The sequence below is a fragment of the Pocillopora damicornis genome, chromosome 4 (assembly GCF_964200805.1).
Source record: "Pocillopora damicornis chromosome 4, jaPocDami1.2, whole genome shotgun sequence".
Taxonomy (NCBI): Eukaryota; Metazoa; Cnidaria; class Anthozoa; order Scleractinia; family Pocilloporidae; genus Pocillopora; species Pocillopora damicornis.
The window spans coordinates 24,884,617-24,906,566 of NC_142673.1; the positions used below are offsets into that span (position 1 = coordinate 24,884,617).

General features: G+C 36.9%; 2 protein-coding genes across 5 annotated transcripts; one reads left to right on the forward strand and one right to left on the reverse strand.

The window, feature by feature from the left end:
- Positions 1–204: 204 nt before the first annotated feature.
- On the forward strand, positions 205–18,279 carry LOC113683502 (vacuolar protein sorting-associated protein 45). Its single transcript, XM_027200752.2, has 16 exons — positions 205–444; positions 984–1,118; positions 2,090–2,150; positions 2,566–2,645; positions 3,113–3,181; positions 3,716–3,853; positions 4,187–4,297; positions 4,640–4,732; positions 5,480–5,521; positions 5,636–5,746; positions 6,319–6,486; positions 7,174–7,332; positions 12,138–12,248; positions 12,793–12,914; positions 13,601–13,732; positions 17,185–18,279. Exons 1-16 carry the CDS (start codon positions 352–354, stop codon positions 17,291–17,293), a joined length of 1,734 nt encoding a protein of 577 aa, XP_027056553.2. The 5' UTR covers positions 205–351; the 3' UTR covers positions 17,294–18,279.
- LOC113683504 (histamine H2 receptor) lies at positions 7,959–20,338 on the reverse strand. Of its 4 annotated transcripts, XM_089205722.1 has the most exons (3): positions 20,272–20,338; positions 15,559–15,616; positions 7,959–9,953 (listed from the first exon to the last, which is right to left on the reverse strand). In XM_089205722.1, exon 3 carries the CDS (start codon positions 9,702–9,704, stop codon positions 8,685–8,687), a length of 1,020 nt encoding a protein of 339 aa, XP_089061848.1. In that variant the 5' UTR covers positions 9,705–9,953; positions 15,559–15,616; positions 20,272–20,338; the 3' UTR covers positions 7,959–8,684. The 4 variants fall into 4 exon arrangements, with proteins under 4 accessions (XP_089061848.1, XP_027056554.2, XP_027056556.2 ...); XM_027200753.2 differs by lacking the exon at positions 20,272–20,338 and having other exon boundaries at positions 15,559–15,809; XM_027200755.2 differs by lacking the exons at positions 15,559–15,616; positions 20,272–20,338 and adding an exon at positions 10,886–11,164.
- Positions 20,339–21,950: the final 1,612 nt, after the last annotated feature.

Genomic DNA, 21,950 nt, shown 5'->3' on the forward strand with positions numbered 1-21,950 from the left:
GATATTTCATCGCTTTTAATATTTTGGCCAGAAAAAAAAAGAAAAATCGCTAATTGGAATGGAAAAATGTGTATTTGAATGTTTTTTATTTGTTTCAGTGCGCTTTAATTGCAGATCGAAGTTTGTTTTTATACTCCCCAAACGTAATTAACTTCCTCACCCTTCCCCTGACATAATTATAGGGCCTGGTGCTTTCTTGGACGAGAGAGATTGGTATAGACCTGTCATGAAAATAAAAATGGCGTCTTCAGCTGTGTGATTTGAAGATCATAAGCGATATCTTGAAAGATTGCCGTTAATGTTAATTTTCACATCAGATACTAAACAACGGGCTCTTTTAGGGGGAAAATCATGAATGTCATTTTGGCAGTGAAGCAGTACGTCACAAAGATGATCGCAGATAGTGGGCAAGGAATGAAAGTTCTTCTTATGGACAAGGAAACAGTAAGCGACAATATTCCAGTTGAGATTGATGAGTGGTTTGCATGACCCTGTGGAGTTAATATTTTTATCCATTCTCTTTTTGCCTCTTATTTCTGAATTTTACATAATTGGAAGTTCCTTATTGTAGCTTTGTAAACCTTTCTTTTAAAGTGGCCTTTGTAAATTTGTTCTCGGCATATAATACTATGTAAATAATTCCTGTAAATCTAAATCTAAATTAACATTCTTAATGTATCAAGAGGGCGAAACAGCACTGAGGATGTTAAGCTGTGAAAGTCTTTGAAATTCACCAAAGGATTTCAAGATGTTTGCAATGAACACCCTAATATCTCTTGATCAGCTACCATGAGCACTTTATTCACCTTAGTGGCACTCTACCAGGAGCACTAATGGTTGGGTGAAATAAAATCAGCTTGAACCATTTTCATGTTATAAGTCATTATTTTCTTTGAATTTTTTTTTCTGTGAGTTACAGCTGTGTCTTTCCCTGAACAAAACAAATGTTTAAAATTTTGTTTGTTTGGTTTTTTTTTTAATAGACAGGTGTGGTGAGTATGGTATACAGTCAGAGTGAGGTGCTGCAAAAGGAGGTGTATCTTTTTGAAAGAATTGACACCAGTGGACGAGAAACAATGAAGCATTTAAAGGCTATTTGTTTCTTGAGACCAACAAAGGTACAGTGGTGAAACAAACTTCTAATTATAGGAACAAAATTGTGATAGTGTAGCACAACTGTCTGGGTGAGAGCAGTCCTGAGAAACAATTTTGTCAGTAATAGAGTGATGTTTTTACAACTTGAACAAATGTCGTCATCAGAGTCAAGATTTAACTGTCAGTGAAAGGCAGGGTCAAGAGTCAGAGTCAGAGCCAGAGTCAAGAGTCTGAGCCAAGAATTAAAGTCACTTGACTCTGATGATGATTTCTGTTCAGGTTATTGAGACATGTGTCATGATTATTCCTGCAACAGTCCTTCTTAGGACTACACTCACCTGGATGATCAAACTATAATGTACACCATTACATGTTACCACAGGTTTCAAACCATTTGCAAACAAAAATTCTGGGAAAGGTTGACAGAACCCAGATCAAATTTGTAATTCTCCTCACTGTCAACCATACAATTCTTATAATGTTAGTTCAGAGAATTTAGTATTGGATCAACTAATCATCCCCAAATATTTTTCTTTATTCTCGTCACTTATCCGCTTGATATTGCATTGATATTGTAAGGAGAAATTCTGTCTCGGTCGCTCATGGGAGTTAAAGGCTTAAAATAATCCTGGATTCCTAGCATGCAAAAAGTAATGTTTTGCTGTGGCAGTTAAACATGGGTTGTTTCTAATCTAGAATAAGAGGAAAAATTTTTGCAACACTCTACCACCTTTAAATGTTTTCTCTAACTTTTATTTTTCTCTCCCTCTGCCCCTTTTCCCAATTTTGTTTGGTGGGGGGGGTGGGGGTGGGAGGAAGACTTTCAAGATATTTTATTATTAGAGATGAGTTGCAAAATTTTTTTTCTTGTATGTGTGTTGAGTAGAGGGTTGTCAACTACCTACAATAGGGAGGTATGCTAACTATATTTGCCACTACGGTGGCTTTGAACATTTCTCTTATATTCTCTACCCTTTGCTTTTTATTTAAAAAGGAGAATGTGGAGCACCTTTGCAGTGAACTAAAAAATCCAAAATATGGAACATATTACCTATGTGAGTATTCTCAAAATCTGAATAGTGAATTATTTAATTCTACTTGCAAAATAAACAGAGTTGAGAGGGTGACTAGTCAGGAATTCTCTGGACATTGATTGTACTGATATTAACACTGAGATTTGTCTTGTGAGGAATGAATTGATGAGGAATGTTCTGTCTCACATAGCATTATGTCCATTTAATGTCCATGTCTCTTTTTTTTTATTTTTAATTTCAGTCATAAACTTACTGGACGGTATTTTGTTTCGTCTTCAATTCACTTAGCATGCCAGACCTTTCTGATTGACTTGTTCTGAGTCCCCTTCCTCATGGAGACTCACATATTTTTTTAGTTCCGTTCATGTGACTTGGAGAAATAAATGCCTTTCTTCAGAACTCTCCTAGACTTATTACTGGGTACCTTGTATTTCAGACTTTTCCAATTTCATTGTCAAGCCCAGTATCAGAGCAATTGCAGAAGCAGATGATCATGAAGTTGTAAGAGAAGTCCAGGTGATATTAGAATTTTAAGAACATTATAACTGGCAATAATGATATTCTCTTAATGGTTCAAATACATTCATTTCTATGGCAACCCATACCCTACATGTAACTAGGCATTTTCTGGAGTCCCGATGTGTTCACACATCTTGATTTGAACATCTTTTTTGTGAAAATGCCTGCATTCTCAGGGTTTATATACAATCTAAGCAAGGTTTTAACACAGATCTCTCTTATGATGTAAAGTCCTGTTAACTGACATTAATGATGCTCCATAGCATTTCTTTGTTCTAGAAGTTTGCATGTTTGTGTACTTTTTTTTTTGTTTGTTCATATTTTATTCCTCACAGAAGATTCCACCCCTGGTGAACCAGCTCTTCTGCCCTATTCACTCCTCCCCCTCCCCATGTATTGTTTGTTCTTTCACCCTGGAGGGGTGGAACTGATTTATTTGTGTGTTATTTCTTTATTTGTGGCAGGAATTTTACTCTGACTATTTTGCTGTTAGTCCACATGTATTTTCACTAAACCTTCCAAGTTGTTCACGGGTGGGTGTTTCTTGTTTGGAAATATTACATTCACTAGTTTACAAGAATAAATGTGCTGAAAAAATGGAATAGGTAGACCATTTGTCATAAGCTTAGGGTAACAAAATAGTCTGATTACTCTGAGTGGATTTGATTCTCCTCCAATGTGAGCTGATTCTCTACCATCTGAACTGCAGAAAATTAATTGTTTACCAAGATAAATGGTTAGTAATACATAATCTGTTTTTTTCTTTTTTGTCCAAACTGTAATGTTCATTTCAAACTTTTAAATTATTTACAAAAACATGGTGAACTCGCTGAACATTGAGCATCTTTTTCTTTATACTTCACAAGTGCACACTATTATGTTAGCCTAGATTACACAGGAATACTACATAAATCTATAATCTTCTGAACACTAGTTGGTGAGGGAGGCAAGTTTCATTTGTCACAATTTTCTTGCAAACTACTGTGATCAGCAGTGTTGTTATGAGTTGAATCCTGACACAAGATTTTACCTATTAACATTGTTATTACAAATTTTTTTTCTCCAAGGGTGGATCTTGGGATGGTGAGGCATTAGATCGCTCCTGCCAGGGTATTTTGGCTGTGTTATTGTCATTAAAGAAATGCCCTTTGATAAGATATCAACAGTCCTCTGAGATGGCTCAAAGACTTGCTGAAAATATCAAGGTCAGAACTGTAATGGAATCTTTGTTTGATCTGATCACCATTATTTGATCAAAATAATAAATGTATCCTTCACAGATGTCTTAATGCAATTAAGGGATATGCAGGTTGTTATACTATTTAATAACAAACCTTTTCTTAATAAGTAGAAGGTTGCAGGAATCTTTCTTTTCTACTTTCTTGTAGATAGCATAAATACTGTAGCAATCTCATATGGATTTTTTTCTCTGGCCTAAGTATATTTTATACAGTTGGACTCCTGATTTCAATGTTAGGCGTCAGATGTACATGGAGCTCACCAGACCCTTTCGTTTATAATTGACTTTTTATGTTTAGCACAAGATAAATGAGGAGGCTTCACTGTTTGACTTCAGAAGAACTGATGTTCCTCCCGTGCTGTTGATTTTAGACAGACGAGATGATCCAGTAACACCTCTGCTAAACCAAGTGGGTATTTACACTGTTATCTACAGATAAGTTAACATACCTTGACCAAGGGCCGTGTGGTGTAGAATAAACTACGTAATAGGTATATTCCGAGCGTTTGTACTCGCTGTTGTCGTCGCCAAGGGTAGTCAACAGATCGCTCAGAATTTTAGACAACTTGCTCGATGAAAATACCTTTTCATACCATCTTTGCCGAGAGAATTTACTCGAACCATTCCCCCCTGACTCTCAATTCCCCGCGATTTTTCCGTTTAGCGGTGTGTTTGTTTGGTTAAAACTCAGGGTGACTGTCAGGTGAGAATCTACGTTATACAAGTTTTCGTTTATTTATGTTCCATTTAGTGGACTTACCAGGCAATGGTACATGAACTGATTGGTTTGAGAAATAACAGAGTGGATCTGTCCAGGTGCCCTGGCATCACAAAAGAACTTCAGGTATCAAAATTTGCGTTTCTGCCCTTAGGATGAAAGTTCATAGATATTATGCTGATCTTACTCTTCATTCGATGACGCACTTTAGACTTAGGCTTTAGGGGGTTCACAACTACCGAAGTTTATCTCGATTTCCTCAGCAGGAATTAAAAAAGAACAGGGACGGGTTTTTACTTGTTGATCATCGCTGTTTACGCCCATAATTTGCTGGTATGTTTTCATACCCCGGCCACTGAGTTGATAAAGAGTCTAAACAACGAGCAATGAACAATTACGGTTGCGCTCGAATCAGGCCCTTTAGATGTGTTTAGAAAATTAAGGATGAGTAAGTTGAATAAGAATAAGTTAAAGTGGAGAAAGATTTGCTTTTCGTGTTGTTAAGAGCGTGCGACAGAATCGAACCTCAGACCTTCGGATTCCGCGCTCAGATTCTCAACCATGAGCGTCATCATTACGATGATCATGTATGACACGCATCCCGCGTCCTGAGTGGAAGGTAGGTAAACTGCCGTAGTAAATTTTGAAAAGCCTACGATGTGCGCAACGTCCCTTTGTCCACACGAAACGCTCGAAACGTCAAAAAATTTAAAACCAAAAAAAGTCTAAAAATTCGTTCTCTGCACCTTTTTCGTGATGTAGTGTTTAGCGTGCACCGCTTCGTGTTGTTTTCTGCGCCCCCAGCACTTTTTAGTTTGCCCAGCTTTAGGTGGAATAATTTTAATGATGTTCTTCATGATTGTTTTGTAACAGGAAGTCGTCTTATCAGCCGAACACGACGAGTTTTATCAACGGGTAAGCTTTTAATTCCAAAATACCAAGCAGCACATTGTTGTTTCCAAAAGAAAAACAACAAAAAAATCCGTTCATTAACATACACTTTTTTTTATTTTCTTATTTTTTAATCAGAACATGTATCTCAATTTTGGAGAAATTGGCCAAAACATCAAAACACTGATGACAGAGTTTCAGCAGAACGTGAAGAGTAACCAGCGTCTAGAGTCCATTTCCGATATGAAGGTAAGTCTTAGTGTATATCTCTAAGAACTAACTCGAATGTGGAAGTACATCAATGTGATAAAGCCACAAGAACTTTGGTCAAACAGCTTTAAACTGTCATCGCCCAAATAGTCATCTGCGTACACTACTGATGTTGGACGACGTTTTTTGAAGTAACTCTGTGCTTTCCCTATTTACACCGACAAAAACATGTTTTGGCAGTTTTGCGGAAAGAATATGAAACATTTTTCTGGCGGCACGAGACGTGTGAAGGAATAACTTCTTGAGTACAAAATTTGCAAGTGTAGATGACTTGACAGCGACACTTGTTACGGCAATTGTGAACGGTGAAAGGACAATTCTACTTTGGCCAGTATTTTCCTTGACAACATGGACAAGCAAGACAACGTCAGCTCATTTTTTCGTGTGACTGACAAGCCATCCTTGCTGAGGCATAAATGTGTATTATTTGTCAAGAAAAACTTGCTAAATAAATTTAGCTGTAGTATTTCATGATTCTTCCTTGCGATTAGATATACTCGGTGTTTTGCAAAAGTCAACTGTTTGGCTTTGTATGTGTTTTTTTCCAATAGGCTTTTGTTGAGAATTATCCTCAGTTTAAGAAGATGTCGGGAACAGTGTCTAAACATGTTACTATTGTTGGTGAGTTGTCTCGTCTAGTTCAAGACAAGTCACTTTTGGATGTCTCCGAAGTGGAACAAGATCTCGCCTGTCAGAACGACCATTCATCTGCCTTACAGGTACAGAACCTTGCTAAATTAGAGGAAGTCGCCAAGTTTTTCTGAAATTTGCAGGACATTTCTTATTATTTCGTATCAAACTGATTTTGTTGAAATACTGGCGAATTACAAGTGCATATACCGTTAAGTCAATCAAACCTCGAAATACTAAGATAGACGTTTTGTAGCGAAGTGAAACAGAGTTGTTTGATAAAGATTGATAATTCCGTAATTTTCGAAAAGCTTTTTTTTATTTGAAATATGAAGTCATTTTGGTGATGTATGATGTTTGAGAAATAACCTTTTATAAACGTAACCACAGTAAGGAAAGTCATCAGAAGGAAAAGCGATGCTAAACCTTTAACCCAATGTTAACCCGTAGTCAGTGTTAAGCCTTTGACTTCTAAGAGTGACCAGCATGTAATTTCTCCATACAATATCACCCCTAAATTACACATCAAGATCACGTGAAAAGGGGAAATAATCATCAAATAGAGAAGCTGTAAATTGTTAAAATGTGAAGAGAACAGTTTGGAGAATATGCATACTGATGGTTGGATACAAAGGTTTAATAGTTTGGTTTGAGTGATTTATTTGAGAAATAAAATAGTATCGTTTTAAAAATCTTTCTTGATTAAAAAAAAAGTGTGGAAAAGTGTATGTTTTTATAGTTGGATTTTCAGTTCATCGTACTATAAATTTCTACAGAATGTCCGTCGGCAACTCGCCAATGAGAATGTGTCTGAGCTGGACATGGTTAGGATGGTGTCCCTGTACGCGCTTCGTTACGAAAAACATAGCAGCAATGACGTGGGTGGCCTGTTGAACATGTTGTCAAGAAGAGGGGTCAGCGAACCTCTTAAGAAGGTGCGTATCATTAGAGCTGTATGGTTTTCTAGCAACTACAGTAGAAGTTTCCGGATCTCCTAGGCTTACATTTTTGCGTAACCTAATTGAACTGTCCAATCAAATGCGATCGTGATGTTCTTTGAATTAGGAAGTGCTCGCGGTTCTTGCCACCATGTGTGTTCACCTGTTTCCGTCTTCTGTTTGTAAGAGCATGTATTTTCTCCAGTTGTTTTTAGAGCGCAACAGCAGTAAGTTTGGTGTTGTATGGTATTCAATTTGTCGAAAATCGAAACCTAAATTGTACATCCTTAAACCCACAAAAAAAGGGCTCTGTTTCTGCAGGGCCGTATTCAAACCGTTCTGGTGGACTCCTTTGATTAAGAATTTAAGTGAAAATTTTTCTGGTTGCGCGCAACAAAATTTTAGGCGAACCCCAAATTTAGTAGAACATCAGATCGTTTTCTAGCCAATGCTTTCGTGGTACCATATTATATGCAAAATATGTTTCCTCGCTTTCGTTCTCATTAACGCCCCTCATCTCCACCCAGAAAAAAAGACTGCATTCCCCTTGTCGAAAGAGCTGGTAAATGGATAAAGTAGTTTAAGCTCTAAAACAACTTCAAAATGTAAAGCATCCGTTAGAATCGTGTGTACTCAGCTTTATTGATGGCTCTCTCCCATATGTCTTTTTACAATGTGACTACCCTTTTCGTGTAATACATGTAACGCCTTTTAAATATGCTTTACCTTATAAAAGGGTCGTTCTATGTTATTCATTTCAACTCTTAAAGCTATGTAAATTATTTTAAATACAACCAGTAATTTATAAAGTTCGTCTACCGCGTGTTGACATGGTATTTTATCTGATATTTATGCGAGACACATACCACTCAGGCTTGAAAACAAACGGGTAAATTTCTAAGGTAAATTGACTTCTTTTTTTCTTCGAAGCAATCGACAGAGTAAGAAAATGCGCCCACTCTTGTGTTTCTTCTGTTTTGTTTTGTATTTGTATATATATATATACATACTGAAACCTTCCATTTCAAAAAGAATCTATCAAATTATGCCGAATAACTTGCGTAAGAATCCTTTCATAGTTTGTGATATGAAATTACACCTATACTTCCTAGTAGTCTATAACGAAAGACTGACAAGATTATCCAAGTTTTTTGGTTTTTGTTTTGTTTTTTTTTTCTTTGTCAAACCGCTTTTCATGATCTTGTTTGATTGTCTTTGTCGTCAACCATTTCTTTACCATCATAGCTCATTAATACCCAGACGATTTACTTATGTGTGATATACATTTTATTATTTTTTTTCTTGCTCGAAACTTGACTCCTGCACTCACCACAAATTTCCCCATTCAATCACTCCCTACTACTATAAACTGAACTTACTGCACGCGCTCTCGATGAAAAGCTGTTCAGTCTCACTGTATCCGAGCGCCTTAGTCCAGTCACGAAAGATTTTAAAGCGTCGCGAAAGTCCTGCTTCATGAAAGTACAGAGGAGCGGATTGCACAACGCTGTCAAGAAGCGAAGGAAAACGATAGTGGCGACTATTGCGTTAGCTGCCTTTGGCGACATACTATGCTGCCCTATGGCGTGCAGATCATTCATAATTGCCCACATAAAATAGAAAAATAGTCCAACGATGAACACCGCCATCATGGCGATGAAGATCGTTGCGATTTTCTTCTCGTTTACTTGTCGTCTGCCTTTGTTGACCTGAGATCCCGAGCCCTTGGTAAGTTCGCTGTGGATCTCGTTGCTTTGCCTTCGAAGGAAAGTGAAAAGTTTGGTATAAATGGCGCTCGTCACAAGTAAGGGAACCACGACTAGGGCAGCCATGTGAAAGACGTCGTATCCGAGGTCAAAACGATTCACTGTGTCCTCAGCCATCGTGGGGTGCAGAATCCAGCTAAGCTGTATCATTGAGGCCAGCAGCGCGAACATCCAGACAGAAGCCAGAGCACAACGAAGTCTCTCTTCTGTTACGATGGACGGGTACTGCAGAAGCTTGGTTACTCTTATATAACGGTCGATAGATAAGAAAGTAAGGTGGCCCACGGACGAGAAAGCCAGAAAGCGGTTGGAGATATCCATAGGGAGACATACTTCGAAACGCTTAACGGCTGAGCAGACAATAACCATTGGCACCGCTATCAAACCTGTTAGAAGGTCACTTACTGCGAGACTTGTAAGAATCATGTTGGATGTGGTGCGCAGTCGCCGTTTGCGCCAGATGAGCAGCAGGATTAGGCTGTTTGCGAGGATGATGAAAAACGAGAGCAAGCCGTAGTTAATGAACGGCACTGTCGGGTCGCTATTGAACGGGTCTTCCTTCCCATTGTTGTCAGTTGAGTTGCTGTCATTGATGTGGTTCATGTCGTTGTCTTTCTTCTCTTCGCTTAAAAAGCTTTCTTCGCCTCAGCACAGATGCTTTCTCCCGTAGATTTCTTTCCAGATTTGTTTGAATTTTTCCTCTTTCCCCGACGAATCTTGTTTGGTATAGTTCTAGATATACACTCTCTCTACTTCCTCAACCTGGCTAGTAAAGTCGTTATACTTTCGTCTTCCTTCGGTTTGCAAGTTGTCGCCTTCTGACCTCAATTGTAACACATTTAATTCGCTCCACTGAAAGAAAAAGATGTTATTAGAAAACTGATTATTTAGAGCTAGGCAAACTTTTGAATTAAAAAAAGAAATGCGGTATTGAAATGGAAAATTTATGAAGAAGTTGACGGCTGACTAAGGTACTTATTAATTTTCAGTTAATTCCAACCGCCCGACAAGAATACGGAAGGGTACTCACACAAATAGATTATTGAAAATTGAGAGAAAAAAAATGAGATGTCTTTTAAATGAAAGAGTGCTCAGATCATCAGTATTAGTAGGACTCCTTCTCGGGACACTTGGTTAATATAATCTTTTGATCTTGGTATGAAAAACCTACCAAAATGAACAGTTTTTTGAAAAGCAGCAAGCTCGTGGACGTAAATCGTCTTTTCCACTTCCAAAACGAGTATTGAATCTAATAACGCAATTTGGTGTGGTGTTTCCCCACAAGCTTGCCTGCCGCCGATAGAATATCCAAAAGTTTTTGTTGTAATTTATAAAGGACAAACTCCCAAATATAGTAATTTGCAAATTGAGGATTACCGGAAATTACCAGAAGGGTTGTTACCTTCATGCAAATTGCGTAATTCGCCCTCTTTTTAAAATGCGTAAGCTTCGGTTAAATTAATTTCACGAATCCGCTCTTTAAAATTCTAGTATACTTTAAGAGTCGATTTACAAACTACTATGAAAAATTTCGACTGCCAATATTCCAATGCAATTTCCAAATTAATATGTAATGCGCTAACTCTGTGTATAAAATAGATGTCGTGAGTTAAAACCTTTTTTTTTACAATGTAAGCAGATATTTGCGTCCTGTAAGCTTTCAATGAAATGGGATGTTATTTGCTTTAGAGGGAAATAGGAAATTAATTACAAATGGTTAAAGTATAATTGTGACACTCTGACAGGCGTAACACATGGAAATAAATTTCTCTCGATTTTCCCACCTGAAATTGCCCTTCCTATTAAGGAAACGCTAGCTGGCTTTTACCGTCGTTTGTGTTGATCTGTTTCAGTCGTTTTGTCTGTGTAAACAGATGGCGATGTTTTTCGGAGGGCTGTTTCTTCTCCGCAACAAAGAAAGTATAATTTCTTTGTAGAAGCAAAGGAATAGAATGAAGCTTAGAGTGAAACCAACACATTTTTTGCTGAACCAAAGGAAGCTAAGCGACTGTGACATAAACCAATTCAATTTTCCTTAGCAAAAACATGAATTGGGCTTAATTGTGTGGGAGTGATATTGTTTTCATGTTAATTATGGACCATTTTTGTAGTGGCACGTCAAATCGCAAATGGATTGTTATCGCAACATTAGCATCACTCCCTGCTGTATTTATTTTTCGGTCCTCGATGTGTGTGTGATTTGAACCCAAGAAAGACAAACTCTGAGACATAAAATTCGCATTATCAATTTTACAGGAATCTTTCAAAAAGCCCTGAGAGATAAACAAAAGAAAAAGAGCTTTCAGAAAACGATGTGAAATTGCGGTTTAGAACTGATAGTGTTAATGTTATAAAATCGCCGGAACTTGGATCTATATTGTCAGTCATGCCCCAATATAGTGATTCAAGCGTGTAACACTCGTACTTATAACCGTCTATATACTGTTCTTTCGACAGACTCAAATAAACAATTTAGGAGACAAGTCCGGATCACCACTTCTAAAAAAGAGACCAACTAAGTCCAAATCAAATAAAGTGTTTGTAGTCCCTATAGATCAGCAAAACGGGAGAGTCATTTAAAGACCATTTGCCTTGCCTTGAAAAGCGTTTCATATTGTCTTTGTATAATCAGGGCGTTTCCTAAATGATTCTTGGTAACAGCAGTCCACAACTCACTATACTTTCTGTATATCAAGATCAATATCCCTAAAATTTCCTTTTGCAAAATGTGTTCTATAAACAACGTATTACTTAAGGATTTTCGTTCAAAAAAGAGTCGCGAATAATGCACCTTTCATATAACTGCGCGCATTTAGAAAGTTCCGAAAAACAATTATCACGAAAGTGCCCTAATATCGACATTTTACTTTTTTGATAATGAACTGGGTTATGAATGTTCAATACATAAAAAATGGGAATGGAAAATAGACAGCAATGCAAATTATAAGCTCTGAAAAAGTGCGGCACAAACGATAAACAAACAAATAGACTAAAACGATTATGTTTTAGCAAACATTTTTTGTCTTGTATGCTCAGACGGTGACGGCTCTAATCCAGTATGGCGGCAGGAGTGTCAGGGGTAGTGATCTCTTTGGGCAAAATAAAACCCCGATGTCTTTGACGAGGAGATTCTTCAAGGGATTAAAGGTAGCGTCTTTAGTGTTTTTGATTACGATGGAGGGACATGACTTTAAAATACAAACCTGGGCTGTTTGTTAAACTAATGCTTTGTATTTTATGAGAAGGTTACGACGAAAGATCAAAGAAACGGACATTGTTGATTAGATTTTTGACGTGGCTCCCCGACAATAGCTTTTCAATTATGATTAGCGAGAAGGAAAAATAGGGAAAATAAAATAAAAATAGATTTTCGTTTGGAGACAAGTGCGTGCAGTGTTGAATTTTCGTTACTCGGCCCAGGAGATGAGGACTTTATGAGGGGTATTTCCCGTTTCATGGGAAACAACACAGTCTCTTCAACAGTACTCACTGAACTAAATAAATTACGTCGAAATAGTGATTTGCGGCAGCTATTAAAACTCGCTTTTGAGCCTCGCAAACAAATGATCTTTTGTTCTAGGATTCCTTCTATAGTCCCCTCAGTGTTTGATGTAATGAGGTTTTTTTCATGATTATTTTGATTAGTTCCCCCTGATTGCAAGAGAAACCGGTAATCCTGTTGTATTTTCAGGGAGTCGAAAACATCTACACACAGCATACTCCTTTGATCTCTGAAACACTGGACAGCTTAGCGAAAGGAAAGTTAAAGGACACGCAGTTCCCATACATTGGTTCGTCAGTGCTGCGAGACAGGTAGGAACCACTTACAGTTCTTTACCAAATTTTTACAGACTCTCATCTAGAAAAGCCTTGAAGTTCAAAATATTAACCCCCAAAAAAGTCAGAGTTCGTGTACAAGTACAATTGCAAGTCAGTGCAAAGCTTTTAGTCCGAGAACTGATTTTCTGAAAATTTGCTGATTGAGATTTTTATTTGTGAGGATTTAGGCATATGCAATACATTCAATCACACTTACGTGTAGTGTCTAGAACCTCTTTTTGTTTGGTAAGTCACCAAGGTTTTTATAACCCTTGAATTGACAAAACACTCGTTTACAATGAAACAATAACAAAACACCGAGTCCTAGGTTTTCTCTGTTTAAAGCGTTCGTTTCAACGTTGAGCCCTTTTCTCTAGACAGTATCGTTGCTGAATCAATCAGTACAGTATGAGAATAAAAGGACTCATCGCTGACGGAAGAAGCTTTTAATTGTTAAACAAATTCTCCTTTCCAGTGCCATAGAAAGGTTGGAATAGCATCCGATCACGAAATCTCAATTGTACAGGATTTTATCTCTTGGGAAAAACCTCCAGGGTTTCTTTGTCGCCCGCGAGTACTCTAACTAAGATTTAAATTCTTTATATCTTATCCAACCGAGCTAGGAATCTGCAATCTTTTTCACTGAGTAGAATTTTGATTTACTACTATCTATTTTAAAGGCCCCAAGAAATTATCTTGTTTATGGTTGGTGGAGCAACTTACGAGGAGGCTTATGCTGTTTATAACTTAAACAAGACATTGCCTGGAGTGAAAATTGTTCTTGGAGGAACCACAATTCATAACTGCAAAAGGTACCCTTAACCTCTCTTTCTATCCCAATCTTTTAAAATAACAGCGATAAATGGCGCTGTGTAAGTTAATACTATATTTCTTCAGCTGTGATTGCAATGAACTTGTCCTCGAGGGCTTTGCTCGTAAATTCGTTTAGGACAGTGAGGGCAAGAATTAAAGTGGCACTTGGTTCTGTTTAACGTTTACCTGCGACGAGAATCGCAGATTTAAGTACAAGCCATAAATTATCTCTGCAAAATTCAGTCTTTTTAATCGATGTTATTAGTTATTATTATTATCATCATCATTTTCATAACTATTATGATTAATAGTTCCAAATACCTTAAAATTAATATTAAAATAAATACTCATATGATAACCATGAAATAGCTAAAAGATGTTATCCTATCTGAAATAATACGATAACGCTGTATTCCACCTTGCGTTCAAAATATAGCCTTTTATCTTCGTATAATTTAAGTGTCAAGTCTGGTTGGCTTAACTCGGCTCTGTGACTGTGAACAACGAAGACGACAGAGTCAGACTTTGACGTGTTTTATAACCTTTGTCCCTTTCCGAGAGCGAAAATTTATACATGCGAAGTCGGAACAGCTGTGTAAACATTCGCTAACTTCGATTTATATACAGTATTCCACACCTCTCAGTAAATACTTTTTTAACTTTGCGAGTGAATATGAGCCTTCTTTGATTTTATGTACGGTGTGTTCGATTTGAGACTTACTTAAACCCCGTTTATTTTCTTTCTTCACGAACTCAAAGATCATAATTACCTTTCAAGCTTTCTGTCATCTCGATTGGGAACACTAAGATACACAACTTTCAACGGCGTTTGATCGACATCACTATAGTCGTACGAAAATGAATACGTCTTTGATTCTGCTAAGGTTGAAGTGGGAGACTTAATAACACTTTAACTCATTGTATTTTGACCAATGGATAAAAGGCGCCGTTCCTAACTAATGTAAATTTGCAGATCAGAACACTTCAAGCATCCAAGAGACTCTTCTCAGCTTTGTTCTCTATGTTAATTTTATGATCATTGAAATCACGATGTAGAAGCAAGGTTTAGACCATATTTTTTCCTTCGTTGTCTTTATTGTTATTTTTGTTACTATTATATCATTATTATTATTATTATTAGTTTTATTTTCCCCTGTTATGGCATTTGTCCAGAATCCATGTTGAATCAGTTGTTTGAGATTTACCTGGCCCTCTGCATGCAGAAGTAGTAACCCGTGGAAAAATTATCATTGTAACCCGAAAAAGGCCTTGAGTTGTTGTTGATGTTTTTCTTTTTTTATCCAACCTTGAGTGTATTGGTTTTCCAGGAAGAATATGAGCAGCCTACCCTTTAATTATGCCCCGTAATTTGACGTAGAAATCTTAGTTTAATATTGGCGTTGCAAAGTGAAACGAAAACAAGAACTCTCATTAAATATGCAACATTTAGATAGTGATGTAAAAGCGTTAATGATACTTAGCAAAAAATTGTTCTTTGTGTGCTTGCACAAGCCTTTTACCGAAACGCAGAACTAGATGATCGTAGAAATGAACCATTTTTTAATTTTGTGGGAAACTGCGCCAGATTTGGGAGTTGGCTGAATCCTGGAGATAAAGTAAGTCAATTCTGTGCATGGCGCCGTTGAACGTTTTACAAAGTTTCCACGTTCTCTTGTCTAGCGAATTTCTTGAAAATAGTAAATGTACGAACGAAAGAATAGCTAAAAGTTACTCCCTTAGAATTATGGTAAACGATTCATGTTGCGCATCCAGAGTGCGAAGCAAAATTGCCCGTATCTTATTGACAAAAGTTAAAGATTCTTACCTCGAGAACGTGAGAGCTGTGCCTAAAATTTCCTCGTCTCACTCAGTATTGACGACATCTGTGATTGATAAAAAACAAAGGCAGGTTGTTAATATCTCCTCTCGTGACGTACTCACTGTACACATCAAACTGATCTCGTTTGTGCATGTCTCGCACCATTCCGGAAAAATTATGACACAACTGTCATTTCTTGTGGATGCGAAATTGTTTCTAAATCAACAGAATATGTAATATCTCTCCAGGATCTTCCGCTCAGTGGTTTTCGTAACAATTTCAAAGAGCGCAAATATCGCGAAAACGATATTGAAAGGAAAAGTTTACGGGTCACGTATTTCAGGAGCCAGATCCCGCCACACACTGTTTCATAAATTCAGGAATCGTGCTCACCTTTCCGTAAAATTCACTTATCACATCTTGATTTTGGCCTCGATCACGCATCACGTATAAGGCCTTTGTCACCCTCTTTATTGTGAGGATATTCTTTCTTTCTCGATGAAAGATTCGTTCGAAGTTTTAAAACATGCGGGTCGCCCATAGCATAAAATTTGCTGTTAGTTTTGATAATTTTTTGTTGGTCAAGGATTTCAGGCTTCTATTTAGAATTATAATGAAATTGTATCCATTTGTGACAGTCGCACCCACTCTTGTCCTCAAGGAAACAATATATTCGTTTTGCTGCGCTAGTAACTCTAGTACCTTGAAGGAAAAGATAACGTTAGATTGATTTACACTTTTATTTGCACCTTCCTCTAAGGAGTTTTTAAACTTAACCACGTAAATTGGATCATTTCCAATACACTTTAATATCCGTGCGAATTTTAGGATGCTATTTTTGGATTACAAACCAAAGTCACGGCAATAGTTGTCAGCTTTCATGTTCACGAAGAAAGAGACGGAAAATTTTATGATCACTTTGCTTCCTCTCTCACGTAACCAAATCCACAATAATTAGGAAGAAGAATAGGCAAAGAAACGAAAGAAGAATGAAAAAGTTTTTGAGAAGCTTTTTTGAATATTTTTCTTTTCTGTCGTAAATTGGGGCTTGTTCGTTCTACAAAATATTGGCCGGAGTCAAAAGTAGAGGGTTTGATTTAAATTGTTCAAATGATGATTGAAAGGAATATTGAGTAAAAGGATAAAAAGATCAATTTATAATTATTCGTACATGTTTAGAAGCCGGATTGTTTGAATTTGCCTGTAATTGTAAATTAGGTCGCCAAGTTTTAAGAGACAAAAGTAAATATCCACCACTATTCATTTTCACTATGGTGAACAGTTGTTAACCATTCCAAACGAAGGAATAATTTAACCACAAATCGTTCAGCGTTCTTCTGCATGTAGTGACGTAACTTCAAATAAGCAACCACACCGGATAGCCTTAAATGTGGCATTTTTCGACAACTAATTTACCACTATCGTTTCAATGGCAAATTATTGCTTTCGTTTTAGCTATACTGGCACTTCCGCATTTGGTGATCTATCTTTTCTCATTTTCCTGAAAACGTCACCTAAATTTCTGTCTTTTGAGTTTCAAATTTATTAGTTATTCTCTTCTAGTGGAAACAGAGCTATTATGTCATGATTGATACGTCTAACATTTAATATTCACTTTTGTTTTTTTCGCAGTTTTCTTGAAGAAGTAAGTCATTCCACTGGCCAAGGCGCTGTTACTAGAGCCCGGGCTTCCTCTGGTGGAGCACATTACAGATCTTCATATTCATCCTCGTTTTTCTGAAGTGATCCGACAACACATGAATTCTTGCAAGATGGCATTTTATTCTAGCGTATAAATCGCAACAGCCGATCAGAAAATAAACAATATTACAAAAAGCTAATAAGAAATCTAAATAAAATCAAGCTTGCTGACTGAATCGCGAAAATGTAGCTGCCTGATTAGCGATTGATCTTATTTGAGTTACTAATTTTTTGTTAAAAGATTGGCGCGAGTCTTCCAGACCAATCATTGAGAGAAGAATGAGAAACCAAAACAATTCCGGATTCTTTTGACATTACAACCGAAAAGTACGATAAAACTATCGTAGGATCCCCTCTCGTAAAACAACAAAGTTATTAATGTAGTTAAATCAACTTTTTTAAGCCATTATCAACAAAAATTATATTTAAAGGACTTCCTGTCATTCATAGGCGAAAGAAGGAGAGTTACTTATACTGTTAAACTGTTAATGTTGCGTAAAAGTTAGTGTCTAAGTAGATTGAACCAATCGCTAAGAAGCGTCACGTGTTTGAGTTAGAAGCTTTAGTCGAGCTGCTCCAATTCTCAAAAGGACATTTTAATCTATGCTTTACCATCAGAATGTAATGTTTGGTTACTTTATCCCCTACAGTGTATCTGATTTTTGGTAATTTTTCGCTTAAAACGTTCTTCACTTTATGTTTCAAATCCGAACGGTTTCAGCTGAAAATCATTTTTTTTAAAAATCAGAAGGCTTGTCTTACGTCCAACCTTTATGTAGCTATTATATGAAATTACAAAATACTACAGATGCCAGAAGTTGTATCGTTTCATTTAATTTGTTGAAAGAGGAACTAGGCATTTCAAGTGGCTTCATTGTACAATTAAAGGGTAGAGTTATCGGGAAACTCGTCTGATGACTTGCTAAGTTTAGAAATTTGTTTTCAGTGATCGGCACCTGTAGTAGTCAGAATGAAAGGGCCGTGGAAGATATTGATTAAAAAAGGAATTTCTATTCTTATGTAGAATTTTGCGAAAGCCTGAATATGTTTACCGTCTTTTACGACGCCACACCTCAACTTCAGCTTAACCCTTTAACTCCCAGATCAAGTTTGTAATTCTCCTTACTGTCAACCATATAATTGTTTTTATGTTAGTTCAGAGAATTTAGTATTGGATCAATTAATTATCCCCAAATTGGTATTTTTCTTTGTTCTCATCACTTATTTTGTTGATATTGTATTGATGTTGTAAGGAGAAATTCTGTCTTCGTCACTCATGAGAGTTAAAGGGTTAACGTATTTTGAACACCGTTGAGTTCCAAATGGAAACTTGAACAATTTTCTATGAGGGTTTTGTCCTCGAACCACGCAATTTTTGGTAATTTAGTGTCGTTGTCTTGCAGAATATGGTGGAGAAAGTTACAAAATTTTTAAAACGCACGAACCGAGCTATTTTCCTGCTCATTAGATCCTTTTTTTTTTTGTCACGTTCTCGTTTTCGTCGCCGTTATGGTTTGCTTAGGGTCGCTACGTCGCCAAGGCATACATTTTGACATTACTTTTTCCTACAATCTGTCGAAAAACGCGTGTTTATGGTCAATGGGGTCATCGTGATTCTTTCTTCCCTTTGTGATTTAATACTTAAATAAAAAAAAATTTTAAAAAACCCATCAATATCAGAAGCAGAAACCTCAAGATTGTTAGAGAGTTTTCAAGTGATAAGTACAATTTTCGGAAACGGATGTCTTCATTTGGCTTATCTCTTCTCCGATTGGTCACTCTGTGGCAAATCTGTGGCTAAAAATGACCGCTAGTCCGGAGGGCAGTTAGCTTTTTCCTGCTTTAACGCAAATGCATATGCTTCATTTTAAGTAGCCGAGGGCACAATGGGTTTGAGTTAGACTACCAGCCTAGTTTGCCCTTCGATTTTAGAAAGGGCAGCCATCAAGCAGATTTTCAAATGTTCAGCGCCTCCGATAGAGACGGTAACAACATGTCGTAGAAAGGGCTGATAATGAAATTAAAGAGAAACTTGACCATTAGATGATATCTCCCCACGTACTGAAAAAAAAGTATTTGGAGACTTACGCTTGGTGTCGGTTTCGGAGACGGATTCTCATCTTGTGGTGTCAGTGAGATATATACTTATATGTTTGATTAATCATTGGCTGATATCGTTTCCACTGTGACGCTGCTCAGAAGCCGTCTGATGCAGATAAAAGATTCTCTCTTAATGCATTTTACGGTACAAGTTTAGTATTTCAAATTTAAACAAAAGATATCGAAGGCTGTTCGCACAAGTAACTAGAAATCATTCTCCCCTCAGCTATCGTTCTCAAAATGAAACTTTCTTTTTTTCTTAAGTGAAAAATCGTATTTGATTCTAAGTTATACTTTTTATTCTGAATTATCAACCCATCTGCTATCATTGCACTTCCTGCTCTTTTTAAATCTGATTCATCTGGCTATACTTCCCTGTTTCGCTTCACCTGGTCACGTACAGCATTGTCGAAATTGACCCCAAACGAGAAAGCGACTTGGTTGAAATACAGAGTCTAGCTATTTAAGAAACACAGTGAGGTTTGCCGCAATTCCAGTTAGAATTCATTCAAGGCTTTCAGCTTTATGTAGCGTAATTTTCTGTTGACGCTTTACGATTTAAAGACGTGCATAAACTCGAATCACAGTCAGCACTTTTTAAAGATTACTCGTCACCTTATTCCTAAAACCTCAGAAAGCTGGAAAAATAGAACTCGGAAAATTAAACGTACGGAAATTTAAGCAAAGAGAAACATGATAGAAAAGTGCCTTATATTATGCAAGAACTGGTTTAGATTTGATAAACTGGACCAGTACGAGAGAGAGGCTGCCGCATATTCTAAAGACTACAACTGGATCAACTAGAAAATATTGCGCGCTTCGAGCAAGCCACTGTCAAAAAAGAATGACGAAAAAAAGGAAAAAGACATGTTAAAGTAAAGCCGCGGCAGATCTCTCATAACAACTTTATAACCTTACTTTGAACAGAAGAAATCAAGACTCTTCACGGACAAATTCTGCTGTGATCGTTGGCTTGAACAGTGACCGCTTTGGCCCCTATGGTCGATATTAAAACTGGACCGAGTTAGATAGGTGGAAATCCAAATAATCATTTCCGTTGCTTGCGGCTATTAACGAAATTAATGCAAAATGGTCATGGTACATGTGAGAGAGGAAAAAAGGACTTTTTTCTTGACTTTAAAACAGATCAAGTATCTATTCTAAAAATTGGTCTTCAGCAAGTTAAAGGAAGTAGTCTGAATACTCGCAGTTCAAACAATTTGAATCTTTTAAAAATGAATATCAAAAGAGAATTTGAAATTTGAAAATTGAAAATATTATTTCAGTTGTCAGAAGAATAGATTTCAAAAGCATCAGTGATTTATAAAGTGCCCTTTAGGACAAAGAAGGTTTTAATGTGATAAATTTGCCAAAAGGTTTTTGCCCTAATGTCTTTAATAATACTATAGTTTACCTGGGGTGCTCTCACAAATAATTTAATTGGCAAACTGCCGCTGTTGAACGAGCGAAGATTTTATGACCAAAAATTGTTTCTGTTTTGCTGAGAACTTATTGGTTGATCTCTGAGCTGGATGAGCTAATATAAATGATGAAGAGGCCAATAGGTGCTACAACGCTATTTGATTATATTTCAGATTTTTCTCTGATTCTTCTCCAGTTTTGTTTCCAGGAAGTGAAGCTAACTATAGTTACTTTCCCAATCACTGGTGTTTTGAAGAGATATCAGGTATAACACTATCTCGTTCTTCAATGTCAAGATCATATGTTCCTGAACACCGTTCAAAAAATAAACATGCCCAGAGGAAGAGATAAAATTTGATTTTTTGCGTCGGAAGGAAATCATATCCCTCCCACGGGTGGCTAAAATTACAAGTACAGTTGTTATTGAAGTTTGTACTTTGGAACTGTCGGATTACTATTAACTAATTATATACATGTTATTCGCCAGCCGGGAGGTCAGTATTAGGAAAAACTGTGCAGAGGTCTTAAAGAAATTCTTTTCGAAAGAACCCGAATGATTTAGGGCTGTAATTACTACAAGATCTTCCATAAACTGAACAATTATTGAACGAGTAAATGATAGTTAAGATAGAGGTAATGCAAATTAAAGAGAGACTTCACCGAAACATTTTCATTTTCATGTAATGATAAAGGTGATTGAAAAGGTTTCCAGACAAACTTTGAAACATCATTTTACGAGTATTTGTCATAATTTGACACCGGTAATTTAGAGAGCGCGTAAAAAAAAAAGCGCATGTACACTTTTGAAAGAAGGACTGTCACGACAATGTTTTCTTCAAAAACAGTCAATGATCTTACGGGAAGATTATTCACTCTCATCGACGATTGATTAACGTACGAAGATTTACCTCTGTTCATAAAGAAAATAACAAGGAAATTAATTGTAAGTAAATCAAATTTTTTTATTTTGAAGTTGTGAGAGTTTGCTCGTTTGTTTGCGACAATGGCGTGTGTAAACCTGGTCTTTAATTTCCTCTACAAAAACTAAATTCGAATAAGCACTTCAACGAGACACAAGGAGATTTAATGCGACTTTTTCCCATTGAATTCCTTCAGTTTCTTTTGTGCAATTTACGATACAAATGCCCAAATTGAACGGACTTGGAAAGACTCAC